The sequence below is a fragment of the Octopus bimaculoides genome, chromosome 2 (genome assembly GCF_046866305.1).
Source record: "Octopus bimaculoides isolate indiv1 chromosome 2, ASM4686630v1, whole genome shotgun sequence".
Taxonomy (NCBI): Eukaryota; Metazoa; Mollusca; class Cephalopoda; order Octopoda; family Octopodidae; genus Octopus; species Octopus bimaculoides.
Genome location: NC_142929.1, coordinates 88,853,471 through 88,868,258, shown reverse-complemented (window position 1 = coordinate 88,868,258; position 14,788 = coordinate 88,853,471). Strand labels below are relative to the sequence as shown.

Here is a 14,788-nt window from a genome sequence, read left to right as displayed (position 1 = left end):
CATATATAAAGAGTGTGAGAGACATATACACAGATACTCCCCTATTTACAACCTAACAACCACATATAGTTATGACCAAACTATTCTGTTTAAAATAAAAAATCAAATAGGCGCAGGAGTGGCTGTGTGGTAAGTAGCTTTCTTACTAACCACATGGTTCCGGGTTCAGTCCCACTGCGTGGCATCTTGGGCAAGTGTCTTCTACTATAGCCTCGGGCCGACCAAAGCCTTGTGAGTGGATTTGGTAGACGGAAACTGAAAGAAGCCCGTCGTATATATGTATGTGTGTGTGTCTGTATTTGTCCCCCCAACTTCGATTGACAACCGTTGCTGGTGTGTTTACATCCCCATAACTTAGCAGTTCGGCAAAAAGAGACTGATAGAATAAATACTAGGCTTACAAAGAATAAGTCCTGGGGTCGATCTGCTCGACTAAAGGCGGTGCCCCAGCATGGCTGCAGTCAAATGATTGAAACAAGTAAAAGAGTAAATATTCATGCTTGATGTTGGAGAGTTTTCCACAAGCAGTACAACAGTTAGTATCTCTCTGTCAGGGTATCATATTTTCTTTTAACATCAGTTATCCTTCATCAGTCATATACCAAATATTTCACTTAGCTTCTCTGGATTTACCATTGCCAAAGATGTCATGCAGAAGGGTTTCACCAAGCAGGAAGCAGAAAAGTTACAGGATTTGAAAATTAAAATTAAAATTATTAGCTAACATGGAGGGGAGCTATAGTTACCCCATTCAATGCTCAGTGTTATTTCTAAGGGCATGGAAGGAGTGTCTGACAGTAAAAGGTTTAGCCACCTTGTGATCCATGAAATAGAAAATTCTTGATATTCTGGACAAAAGGTCATATACAAAAACTCATATATCTACTAACAATTTAAGCTAAGGCCAGAAGTATTTTTGAGGTTTTGCTGGATTGAATAGAAGGTGACTATAACGAAAACTTTCAAACAAGCACTGGATTGCTTTTTTTTTTTTTTCTTTTTACTTTGCTGCAAACAAAATACAATTATGCATAGTACACACGGTAAAGTGAATAGTAAATGAACAGAGAAAGTTTAGGTTTGTGTGTGTGGGCAGGAGGGGGCTTTACTTCTGTCTCACTGAGGCTATTCAATCTCTCTAGTGTTGATACTACAAGGAAATGTCCCCAGTACACTCTGTAAAATGGTTGGCAACAGGAAGGGCATACAGTCATTGAAGCCAAGCCAAACAACATGTATAAGAACTAGTGGCTCTCTCTAAGAAATGTGTTGAACCAGGACAAGCTGTCCAACTCATGCCACCATGGAAAGGGAACATAAAATTATGTTGCTTGGGAACAGGTGAAGGTTGACAACAGGAAAGGTACCTGGCTATAGAAAACCTACCTTAACAAATTCCTCCTGACCTACGCAAGCATAGAAAGTGGAAGCTAAATGATGATGATGAAGAAGAGGAGATATAAAAAAGTAAAATAAAATAACAGTAAGCAATTTACTTTACCCCTGGGTTAATCTTGATTGAGCAAACCTAATATAATCAAAGGCATTCCAGCACTGACCAAGAAAAATTGAAAAATAATGTAACTGCATTTAATAATGAATAAAAAAGAAGGTAAAATGCTTTACATAGTACAGTACACACTAGTGTTAGATATAAAACACCACACATACCACTACATGCCAAAAGCAAGTGAGAGGCACATACATCCTTATCAATTCATGATCACTGGGTTAGAACCAAATCCAGTTATATATTGGGTAGTGTGTGTATTATCTTGTGTACATAGTGAAAATTGAATTTACAAAATATGTTTTTTGACATACTCTGTCATGGCCATACTTCAGTGTTGGAATGAAATACAACCTAATACAGAAAAAGAGTCAAAACGTGAAGCAATTAGAAGTGGCTTTGGGGTGAATTTTATGTTGATTTTCAAAAAGTATTCAGTAACAACTGTGACTATTTTGTGTTGGATGTTTTGCTTTTGTGTACCATCTCGAGTGTGTACTTTATACAAATCACTTAACATCTCTGCCTCTTTTTACTACCAGTAGATCATCTGTAAACAATAACAAAAGGAATACCAAACTTAATATCTTTAATGCCATTATTTATTTTCATATTTGTGTGAATAAATATAACTGAAAACTAAAGATACTCTTTTACTTGTTTCAGTCTTTTGACTGTGGCCATGCTGGAGCACCGCCTTTAGTCGAGCAAATCGACCCCAGGACTTATTCTTTAGAAGCCTTGTACTTATTCTATCGGTCTCTTTTGCCGAACCACTAAGTTACGGGGACATAAACACACCAGCATCAGTTGTCAAGCGATGTTGGGTGGGGACAAACACAGACACACATACATATATATATATATACGACAGGCTTCTTTCAGTTTCCGTCTACCAAATCCACTCACAAGGCTTTGGTTGGCATGAGGCTATAGTAGAAGACACTTGCCCAAGATGCCACGCAGTGGGACTGAACCCGGGACCATGTGGTTGGTAAGCAAGCTACTTACCACACAACCACTCCTATGCCTATAAGTTATTTTCCCAAAGTAAATTCCATGGTAAAACTTACTTAAGAAAATAATGCGAAAATTTCACTTTTGCCAATGCTATTCTATATATGTACCATAATGAAAGTATAATTAATTGCAGCCAAAAATTTATAAACCTAATAACTTGGTAGAAATATTCTATGTATATTTAACTAGTGGAAACAAAAATTTTAATTGGAATAGGAGGAGACTTACTGGGCTTGCTATAACTTTTAATGGGGTTATAAACCAAAAATGGTTGGAAATGATGGATGCAAGCATACATACACATACTTAACCCTATTGATACATTGTTTTAAAGTGATCTAAATTAAAATGTTGCATTAAAATTTTATGTTAATTTATGTTCCAAACACCAGTTTCGTTATGACAATTATTTTACTAAATTCTCTATAATTTTCAAAATCAGTTGAAACAAAGGTTATGTATTTCATAAAAAATGTATTAACAAAAGGAGTAAACATAACAACAATTTCAATAGCGAGAGAAGTCAAAAGAAATACCTTGTACTGGGAAACCTGAAGGTAACTGGTGCTACAATGAATATTGTCTACAAAATTTGAAATTTTCTGTCTTTTTATAATAAAATAGAATTATAAACCTTTTTTATTCAATGTTCTCATATTCTAAGTCAGCTTGAAATAAAAATACTTATTTCAGGAAAATAATTTGATATAATCTATATATATAAAAATGAGAATGTCTGTCTGTCTGTGTGTGTGAATCCCTAAAACTCGAGAACTACGCAACCAATTTCATTCAAATTTTACACATGCCTTACTTAGGGTTCCAGTTGTGTTTTAGTCAAAAAAAATTTTTAACTTCTCGCAGAGTTCGAGCACACGGCAACATAATATCTTTTCCACTATTTAAGTATTACGTGTCAAAAGTGAAACAAAAACACTCATGTCAAATACTTTCACTTTAAAAATGAAACTATTCCACTAACTGAAACAATCACATTTCGATACTGTAATGACAGATACTTTCACAGAGAGAGAAAGAGAGAGAGAGAGATGTATATGTATACATATAGATGTATATTTACACCATTTCGATACTGTAATGACAGATACTTTCAGAGAGAGAGAAAGAGAGAGAGAGAGATGTATATGTATAGATATATATATATATAGAAAGATCTATATGCATACATGTATATGTATACATATGTGTAGATGTATATATATATATAGATGTACATGTAATATGTACACATATATACATATATACATGCATACAGATATCTATATATATATACACACATACACATGCACACAAACACACACATTAGTCATTTGTTTTCTTATCCAAAACTATGTCAAAAGTACTGAATGGATTTTTATGAAATTTGGAAATTATATTCTTTGCATAACTCCCATGAAAATTCATATATTTTTGATGTTGAAATTTTAACCCGAACATAACAGATGAGCATTATTTGTAATTCAACGGTACAACAGTGTAAGACTACCCTTTCAGATATACTTACATTGTGATTTCTGCAATGTGGTGCATAAATTGTCAAGTAAATGAGACGCATCTTTGCCTCCACTGATTCACTTGCAAAGTGTTGAGTAAAATTATTTCGTTGCAGACCTCCGGCCATTTTGTTCTGTTGTTAATTCTGTAGATGACCTCAAACACAAAGTCTTTCCCAACTTTAAACAAAACTACCAAAATCACAATTGGCTATGTGAAAGAGCAATATTAGCTCCAAAAAACGTAGCTGTTACAAAAATTAATCAACACCTAATGCATTCTCTTCCCGGCAATCTTCAAATTTACAAGTCTGTTGATACAGTTCCAGATACAAATGAAGTGGTGAACTATCCTCCTGAATTTCTCAATTCGTTGGAGCCTCCAGGACTACCTCCCCACATATTATCACTTAAAGTTGGAACGCCTGTAATGCTGCTCCGCAATCTGGAACCACCAAGACTTTGCGATGGAACACGACTCGTGAGAAAGAAAATGATGTCACACGTTATCGAGGATACCATTCTTTCTGGATGTGCAAAAGGGGATGACGTCTTTATTCCAAGAATTCCTCTTACCCCATCAGGAGCAGACATTCCTTTTACATTCAGAAGACTACAATTCCCCCTTCGTGTGACTTTTGCCATGTCCATAAACAAATCTCAGGGTCAAACACTGTCTGTAGCTGGTCTTCTCTTGGAACAGCCCTGCTTCTCACATGAACAACTGTATGTTGGCTGCTCAAGAGTGGGCAGCAAAAAAAAACCTATTTGTATATGCTCCACAAGGGAAAACAAGGAACATTGTTTACAACGAGGTGTTATAACCACAACAGCAAGAAAGTATGTACATGATCACCTTCTTTTACAAAACTTCATTGACTTTCATATATTTATATTGATATACATATATATACGTGTGTATATACATCTCTATATATAAAGATGATGCGTAGTCTAGACGGCGTTTTTAGATTTCATTAGTCTCTTTAACCCCGGCAACGCCGGGTATTTCTGCTAGTTGATAATAAAATTGACCTGGAAATGCAGAGGAAACATGATACAGGAAAATTTGACAGTGTTCATTTGCTACAGTGGTAAATTCCAGTCGGGTTTCTATCAGAAATTGCTAAATAAGATTTAAAATTGATAAATGTATTCTCTGTAGTCATTTTAAAATAATAACATTATGTTGAAATTAGAGAACACTTTCCATTGTACCATATATAGAAACAATATACTCACATAAAATGCCATACCTACTAAAGCCCCGCTTGGAGTTAAGTATGACTTGGTTGCTTGTTCCATGTTTTTGCTAATTGTTTTAAGCACTTATATAATTTCAAGCAAACTCAGACAGCCTCTCAGTCCTCCCACTTTTGATCCAATGGAACATTCAGGGTATGACAGCAAGAGAGCCACAGCTGCACTCAGCTGACACTCCTTTCAACTGACAAGCAATGTGAAATAGTTTTATTCATGTATGTAACACACAGCAATCAAGCCTGTAACCTTATGGTCATGAACTCAACACCTAAACCACTAAGCCACATGCCTTCACATAAACACCACACACACACACACTCACATACAAATAGACATATATATATTATACACACACACATATATATACATATATGATACTTGTTTCTCTGGAGACTGTCAGAATGATGTAGATGCTTCTGATGAGAACCCAATAAGGTTCAAAAATCGATTAAGGTTCATCATTTTTCAGTCTGTGGAGAAATAGCTAAAATTTGCCCGGTTAATAATTATACCATATGTTACATATATATGTATGTATGTATGTATAGCATGAGAGTTAATTATTTGGCTCAAACAATGAAAAGACTAAATAGTCTGTCCTTAGATTCTTGCAGTTTCTGCACCTTAGACAGAACCACTATCTAAGTGGCATCCAAAGTTGGATACAGTTGTTAGGAAATTGTTATAGTGGAAGTGAAAATCAAATGAATAAAAAAGCTATAGTTAAATCTTAGTAACTGGGCATGAGAAAAAAAGCCGTAAGAAAAGTATATTTAAAACTTGGTATATTTAAGAAAAAAAACAACAAAACTGTCTTTTCTGATAAAAAAAAAATGAAACAACACAAGACAATAAATAGTACAATGAGTGTGACACTAAAAGGGAAAGCGAATAAATAATTTGGTCCTCGGATGAAGTCTTTTCTTGAGCAAATAATGGAGACCACAGAAGTGTGCTCACTAATTGAGTAGTAAGGAGAATGAAGGTAAGGCCAAAGCTGAAGCGAAGAGTTGGCAGCTAGGAACAAAAAGGGACAAAGTAGAAAGTGAGAAAAAAGGAAATGAGAGTGGTGGGGTAAGGTCACAACAATTTGAACAACATTATGACATAGAAAGTGAACTAGTGGGCACCAATATCATAAATGGAAGAAACTTAGCATAATGAGAACACATATGAGATAGCATAAATGAAAAGCTACCTCTGATCAGCTGTCTCTCTCTAACAACTCTCAGTTTTGATGCCTTAGATAGAACTGCTGCTTTCCTGGTGTCAACAATCATCGGATGCAATTGCCAGGAGATTGTTATAGTGGAGACAAGACAAAAAAAGTGTTTCCCATTATTCTTACCAAAAACTTAATTTTACTTTATATAAATAGGGTTCCAATCACCTTTCTAATATTCTATGAAATTCAATCTCTAATATTAGTAAACATGACTTCATTATCTTCTGACAGCACATATTCATTCATACTTTTCATGATTACAATGAAGCTCTTTGAAACAAATAAAATATGATTTACTATCCATCCTAATGTTCCAAAATATAAAACTAGACCAAGAAATGCTTTGTCATATAACTTAAATTTTATTTTTATCATAAAAATGAATATTGAAAAAAAAAAGGTTTTTCCCATACTTTTTTTTTTTTCCTTACATTGCTCCAAACTATTTTCTTCTCAATTTCAGTTTGTGTTAAAGTATAACTTGTATTAGTAACAAGTCAACTAGATTGACTGAGAATAAAGTTGAGAATTGTCATCTTCACATTTGTTTTCCCATTCAAGCGGATAAAAAAATTTTTTTTAATTAAAATTTCACAAGCTTTTCCTAGTACATTTTATTTTTAAAATAATCAAGCCTAAGTGTATTTAAGATTAAATTGTTTATTCTAGAACATTCTTTTCCATACATTCATAATTCCTTTTGCTTGAATTTGACTTGTAAATTGTGCTTAAGTAAGAAATTACTCATCAATTTCAGGATTTGCATGGCTTAAATGAAAGGTTTAAAATATTCAAATTTTGTTGATAATCCTCTAATATTTGCTTTGTAACTCTTTATCTACAAACAGATAATTTCCAGAATTTTATTTTTCAGAACAGCTGAATCATTCATCACCATTTTTGCTTTCATTTTGGGAAGATTTATATTTTTATATTTTTTAGTTATTTCCCTTGGGCCAAAAGACTGTTTTCATATGTTTTTGTGGGGTTTTTTCTTCCTATTTTTTTTTTATATTTCCATATACATATATCATTTCTTTTATTCTTTTCTCAACTGGCAGATCTCTCTCTTCTCATCTCCCCACTTATTCTTCTACCAACAGTTATAATGTCAACCAATAAGATACATTTATTCAATTTTATGCAAAGCTTCTTGTATTCAAACATCTCCACTGCACATTTTTTAAATGCCAGTTTTTTTCCATTTTTCATAATCATTTGGCAGTTGGAAATTTAGAAACTCAGCATAGGATTTGTGAAGATTCAACTTCCAGTGAATATATTATTCAGCTCTACGTTTAACATTCTCTTCTCTCTTCACATTTTAATGTTCCACAGGCATGGCTGTGTGGTTAAGAAGCTTACTTTGCAACCGTGTGGTTTAGGGATCAGTCTCATTGTGCAGCTCCTTGGGCATGTGTTTTTTTCTTTTGTAACCTCAGCTGACTGTTGCTTTCTAAGTGAATCGGGTTGACAAAAACTGTGTGGAAGCCTGTCATATACATGTGTGTGTGTGTGTGTGTGTTTAGTGAAAGTGACCCATGGGATAAGATATCAAACTTAAAAAGTAAGCACTGGGATTAATTTGTTCAACTATACCCTTTAAAGTGGTGCCCCAGTGACTGAAACAAGTAGAAGATAAAAAAATTAAAAGATGTATATACCCTAGGTCTGCCCTGATAGAGTAGACCTGTGACTAAAGTCATTCCAACCATGAACATCTAATCTTTTTGTATGTCAGGTCTATGTTCTCTTTCTTTAATGGTATATATTTAGAGAATATATATACGTGAATAAAACAGTCTTATAAGTATTATGTCTGAAGAACTAACAGATTGGATGGTCACTACTGGAGTGCCTTTGATCGTAAGTCTGTCATCAATCTTGACTTTGGACTAAACAACAATTGTTTTTCTTTCAAAGTGACAGATGTCCCAAAAAGATAATTATATTATCAATTAAATGCCAAAATGTTAATTTGAAATAAATAAATAAAAAGTCCACATGAGTGAGCCTGCTGTTTTTTCCTATCCCAAAAATCTGTAGTTATAATAAAGTTTTGTGAGGTTTTTTTAATTGAATTAATTAGTTAAACAAAATGAAAAGAAGTGGCATTTGTAAGTTAGACATATAAAGTTTTGTTGAAGTTCATATAAAAGCAACACAGTACATTAGTGGAATGTGAATATCAGTTATCAGCCAGAGGGTCAAATGCGATTTCATACATCATCATTGTCATCATCAACATCATTGTTTTTTATTTGCTTTCCATGTTAATATTAGTTGGACAGTTTGTTACAGTTCTCCTAGATGGGTCAAAGTACCCATGGCAGCATGGAATGTATGTGTGCTGATTGTGTTGGAAGAAGGCACTGTACCTACGGCTCTGAAAGACCAGTGAGATAGGTGACACTTGTTTGTTCTACCATCTAGGAAGTAGCCATGCTCAGTTTGCAGATAAGGAGTTCTCAAGAATTCTATACAATGTACAACTATAGGATCACAGCTAGATTGACAAGAAGGATTTTGTATGTAGAGCAGGTGCACAGAAATAGTTAGCAACAAGAGTAACTGTGAAATGAATTCTTTTAGATGCCTGAGAGGTTCCTTAGAAGTTGTCCACATCTAGGTGAGCTAATCAGTAGTGGATGTGGATGTTCAAAAAGAATGAAGTTAAAATAGTTGTGATTTTATATCAGCTGATTACAAAAGAATTTTCTCCTTAAGTGAAAGAGAGATGGTATGATGCTTGTATATGAAGTGCAATATTGTGTAGTAGCAAATTATGGACATTGAATACAGAGAATGTCTGAGGGCAGAAAAGACATTTGTGTGTGTGCGAATGATTAAACATAAAGAAGCTGAGAGAAGAATTACATATGTGATGAATGATATCTAATGTAGTGTGCAAGAATAGAGGCTGTATACAGAACATAACAGTCAGATAAAAGAACTGTTAAGTAATTCATGTGGAAGGCACCTGCAGAAAAGGAATATGTGGTAGAGGCTGATCCAAGAATGCAGTACCTCACAAAGTAGAAGACAAGGGATCACATGTAGTGAAATGCTGTGCTAAAAGAAATCTATCTAACTCATACAACCATGGAAAAAGGTATGTAAAATGATGATAGTAATGATGCTACATATGTATATATATAAACTGTTCAATATATATGTGATAAATTACCTTCTTAAATTAGGGACCACAAGCCCTTGAATATGAAACAGCTTGGCTACAACTAAAAATGCTAATTAAATGTTTCATTACATTGGTTGATTCTGTGATGTACATCTGATTCAGAGCACTCTATGAAGTGGGCCAGAAGCCAAAAATTGCATTCTCTTGGGTAATAACAATTCTGCTCAGTTTTAAGATGGCCTGATATAATTACCATTGTTATTGTGTCACTGAAGATCACTCAGTACATTGTTAACAACAATATATTGTTTGTATGGTGGCATTGTCAGTTTAACCTTGAACGCAATATCAGACTAAAGGCCAAAGCTACACTGTTCGTGGCTACAATTCAGCCTATCAGTACAAACTAAATTAACCACTTACTAAATCAAAACTGTCATGCTGGCAACCGTAAAGTAACTGACACAATGTTGTCAAAATGTGGATGTTTAAAAAAACAATTTAAATAAGATACTTCAGCATTTCAAAAATAAAAAAGATCACATTTCATGCTATCTTTTATTTGTTTGTGTGGTTAAGAAGCTCGCTTTGAAACCATGTAGCTTTAGGTTCAGTTCCACTGCACAGCACCATAAGAAAGTGTTTTCTGCTATAGTCTTGGCCAACCAGGGTCTTGGGAGTAGTTTTGATAGATGGAAACTATGTGGAAGTCAGTTGTATATATATATGTGTGTTTTTGTCCAAACCCCCACCCATCCACTGTTTGACAACCATTGTTAGTTTGTTTGCATTGCCATAATTTAGCAGTTCGGGAATAAAGAATAATAGAATATGTACCAGACTTAAGAAATAAATATTGGTATTGATTTGTGCAACTAAAATCTATCAAGTATGACTGAAACAAGCAAAAGATAAGATTAAATTTCTGCCTGCATGAATTTGCAGTTTGTACAGAAATGAACATGGAACGGGCAAACTTTATGATAGAATTCCTTTTTGAACAGGATCCAAACGTAGAAAGTGGGATAGCAAACAAGATAAGTTTTCTATAATTTTTAAGCCAACATCATTTCTATAATTTGCAGCAAACCTGTCTTTGATATTACTTTTGTTCCAACATTTATATTGACTGCTTTTTATTCTCTTAGATAATAATGTTTTCCCAAGAATCAATCTGGTAAGAAACATACACTTTGCTTCCACACCAGTTGACCCATAGCTTTCATTAAAAGCACTCATATTCCTTTTTCATCCAAATCATTGCAATTTCCTTCACTACTTACTTTCAGTGATAACTATTTATACAATCCTATAATACTATACGCAGATTTAAAATGTTATAATATTCAGCTGATTAACAGAATTTTAACAATTATTCTTTATTGTATTTGAAAGAAGCTATTTCCACTGTTAGAAAAAGAAAAGCAAAATATATTTAGCTTTTAAATGTTCGCTGAGAGTTATGACCCCTGGGAAATATATACAGTTATGAATAACCAACACAGAAGATTATGTATATGACATCATTCTGCCTTTTAGAAATAGCAACCAAATCTCCACCAAATGATACACTACCATCTAAAATAAAAGGACAGGTCCATTAGATAATATATTCAAGGTGCATAAGACTTTAAAATGCTTCAAGATGTACAGTACCTGAATAAAAAAAAAGGTGACAGGACAGAGCTGACCTAGGCCTAAACAGCAACCACAACATACAGGTTTGGCAACTTGTTTCTCATGCAGCAATCAGAAACAGGAATATACCCTTAGACTGACTTTACTAGATTAAACCTGTATCCTCTCTTGGGATTATAACTCCAAAATTATTTTATACTAAGGCTAAAAACATTTATATACGAAAATAAGCCATACGCTCTCTTACTTGCCAGATCTTTACTACCAGGTATTTTAACCAAATGGCAGTGATACCACTGCACAAAAGAGACTGTGAAATTAATTTATTAATCATGTTATTACCTAATGTGGCAGCTGTACTTAAATGTAAGGTGTGTCTGGAAGAAGCTGTAAATGGAGAAATGTTGCACTGGATCTTGAAAATAGCATGATGATTAGAAGCTGTGAAAACATTTGTTATCTAGATGTTAAATGGAGAAAAATAGTTTGGAGTAGGTGATGATGGCAAGAGAGAGAAGTGCATGGCAGATATTTTCTTGAAACTGAATGATGCCATAATAAGTAGGGTATTGCTAACAGTAAAGGGGGAAAATTATACTGCACATGTAAGAAGCACTATATTATATGAGAGTAAGGAATGGGTAATCAACATAAATTTATGAAGAAAAATACAAATAAGAATGGTTTAGTGAATGAGTGCAGTATCACTGAGAAGAAGGAAGTCAATTTATAATTTATTCATGGATAAAAGAGGTGTTAAGAGAAAGGGAATAGGTATGAAAAGTAATGAGAGAAAGACTGCCTTTAGTATAGCCATACATATCTACACATATGTATGATTGATAATTACACAGAAAATGATATAGTTATATTGATTCTTGTATTTTTTCTGTTTAGTTGGTTAGGGTGTTTTTTCTGTGGAAATATTTGCCACACTTGTTTTCAGATTCAGCAATTTTTATGTTATATGTGCAAAAGGGAGATTTTCCTAGAGCAACTAAATTAATGAACCAAAGTTGTATCATCTATATATTCTCTGTTTTACTTCCTTTTTTTTTTTTTTTTCGTATTTCCCAGGAAGCATTTGTTTTTCTGTTTGCATTATATAGTGTTTCCTATTGCAAATATTTCAGCTGTGAAGTAAAAATTGAATTTTCATTTCTTTTGGTTCATAGTTAAGCAATGTTAGATGCCTGAAGGTTACAACACAATAACTTTAGTAAGAGTTGAAGTATTGAATATGAAGTCATGTTCAATACACACTAGTTGTTGTGCTGATTAACAACACACTAGTTGTGCTCCATTCAATTTTTTCTGGTGCTTAATACTTTTTGTATTTGTTAGAATATTCATGCACAAATATGCACACACACACACACTTATTCACATAAACATATATACACATACAGAGAAAGCAACAGAGATAAGATATTGAAAATATTTTAAAGTTATTGGAACATGCATTTGTCATCTATATTATAATTTTACAATTTAGCATAAGTCTTTTATCTTTCATGCGCAAGTCATTTAAATTACATTTTGAAAATTGTAATTAAAAAGCAATAAAAATTATCTGAATTTTATTATTATAAAATATACCCATATCTCTATAACACTTCAGTAAGAAATATGTTTAGGGGTTTCTCTGTCTGTGTGTGAGTCTGAATCTAAAGTGTTTCAGTAGTAATTGTTGGATCCTGTGGGATTTGTTTTAACCTTATTCTATTGCTCTTTCATTTATTAATATTTGTTTACTTCCTTCCCTAAACTTTTCACTTTATACATGTAGACATTAAAACACTCATTTGTACCACGTATCTTGCTAGCATGAGTAAAGCAATAATTCACAAGTAATATATTAAACTTGTTATATATATATATTTATACTAAAACATCTTTGCCAAGGCCTCTGTCCTCCTACTGCTAACCACAACAGAAATTTACTAAATAATTATTTCAAATTATGGTAGCACAAGGCCAACAATTTTAGTGTACTTTAATGGTACTTTATTTTATAGACCTCAAAAAGATTATAGGCTAAATCAACCTTAGTAGCACTTAAATTCAGAATCTAAAGAACCAAAAGAAATGGCTGCTAAACATTTTGTCCACCATAGTAACAATTCTACCAGCTCGCTGCCTTAAATTTACAAAGTAATGAAAGCTCTCTATAAATTATGTGGCATTCCAGTATTCTTTTGTACTCTAGGCACAAGGCCCAAAAATTTTGGGATGGGGACCAGTCGATTAGATCAACCCCAGTACACATCATCATCATCATCATCGTTTAACGTCCGCTTTCCATGCTAGCATGGGTTGTGCGATTTGACTGAGGACTCGTGGAGCCCGAAGGTTGCACCGGGCTCCAATCTGATTTGACAGTTTCTACAGCTGGATGCCCTTCCTAACACCAACCACTCCGAGAGTGTAGTAGGTGCTTTTACGTGTCACCCGCACGAAGGCCAGTCAGGTGATATTGGCTGGTATTTAATTTATCGACCCCGAAAGGATGAAAAGCAAAGTCAACCTCAGCAAAATTTGAACTCAGAATGTAAAGACAGACAAAATACCGCTAAGCATTTCACCCAGCGTGCTAACGTTTCTGCTAGTTCGCCACCTTCCGGTATTGGTAAAATACTGCCTAAATGTTTAAGGTTCACAATTCATGGTCACAGTCTCCTTCAGCAACCTCTAGCAATCATAAAGCTATGTCCAACAAGTTATAGATGCTGAGAAAATATTGATTTCAAACTTTGGCACAAGGCCAGCAGTTTTGGGAGAGGGGCCAAGTTGAATTGGTATTTATATTATTGACCCTTAAAGGATGAAAGGCTAGGTCAACTTTGGTCAAATTTGAACTCAGAATGCTGAGACAGACAAAATGCCACTAAGCATCTTGCCGGGTGTGCTAATGATTCTGCCAGCCCACCACCTTAACTAAAGAGATAATATTATTTTTAATACAACCCCACCTTGAGTTTTCCATCTTTTCTATCTTAATCAAAGTCAACACTATATGTCTATATATATATCTAATAGCTATTCTATCTCAAAGTTCAAATACCAGGTAGGTTACTAGAAATCACCATCATCATAAAATGTTCCACATTGCTTTTTGGCATGGGTTGGATGGCTTGACAAAATCCAATTCCAGGCGATAATATCTATTAATTTCCTCCTTTAACTTCCTTTTAACTTGAATTACAGTTCATTATATTAAAAAAAATTTTGGTTGTTTATCATGCTATAAAGTGAGAGGTGGCACCTGACTCTCTCAACCTACCTATCGGTTTAGTAGTAGTCCTAATATGTTGGTTGATTTAATGCTACCACCAGGTCATTAGATACATTTTGTAGAGTCCATCACTGTTACATCATTTAGATCAGATTTCTTGTTCCTTCCTGCTTACATTATCTTTCTTTAAATATTCAAGAAAGGCATTAGCTGCATCAATTAATTTAGTCTAAGAGTTCTTAAC

At 33.9% G+C, this 14,788-nt stretch overlaps 1 protein-coding gene across 1 annotated transcript in view; it reads left to right on the top strand.

Annotated features, from left to right (window-relative positions):
- Positions 1-9,619: 9,619 nt before the first annotated feature.
- LOC106875755 (cytosolic 5'-nucleotidase 3) overlaps positions 9,620-14,788 on the top strand; it is a 35,576-nt gene continuing 30,407 nt past the window's right edge. Inside the window, exons 1-2 of the mRNA XM_089347145.1 lie at positions 9,620-9,644; positions 10,820-10,848. Of these exons, the coding sequence (XP_089203271.1) occupies positions 9,635-9,644; positions 10,820-10,848 (39 nt within the window). The 5' untranslated portion in view covers positions 9,620-9,634. The remainder of the gene's footprint in view (positions 9,645-10,819; positions 10,849-14,788) is intronic.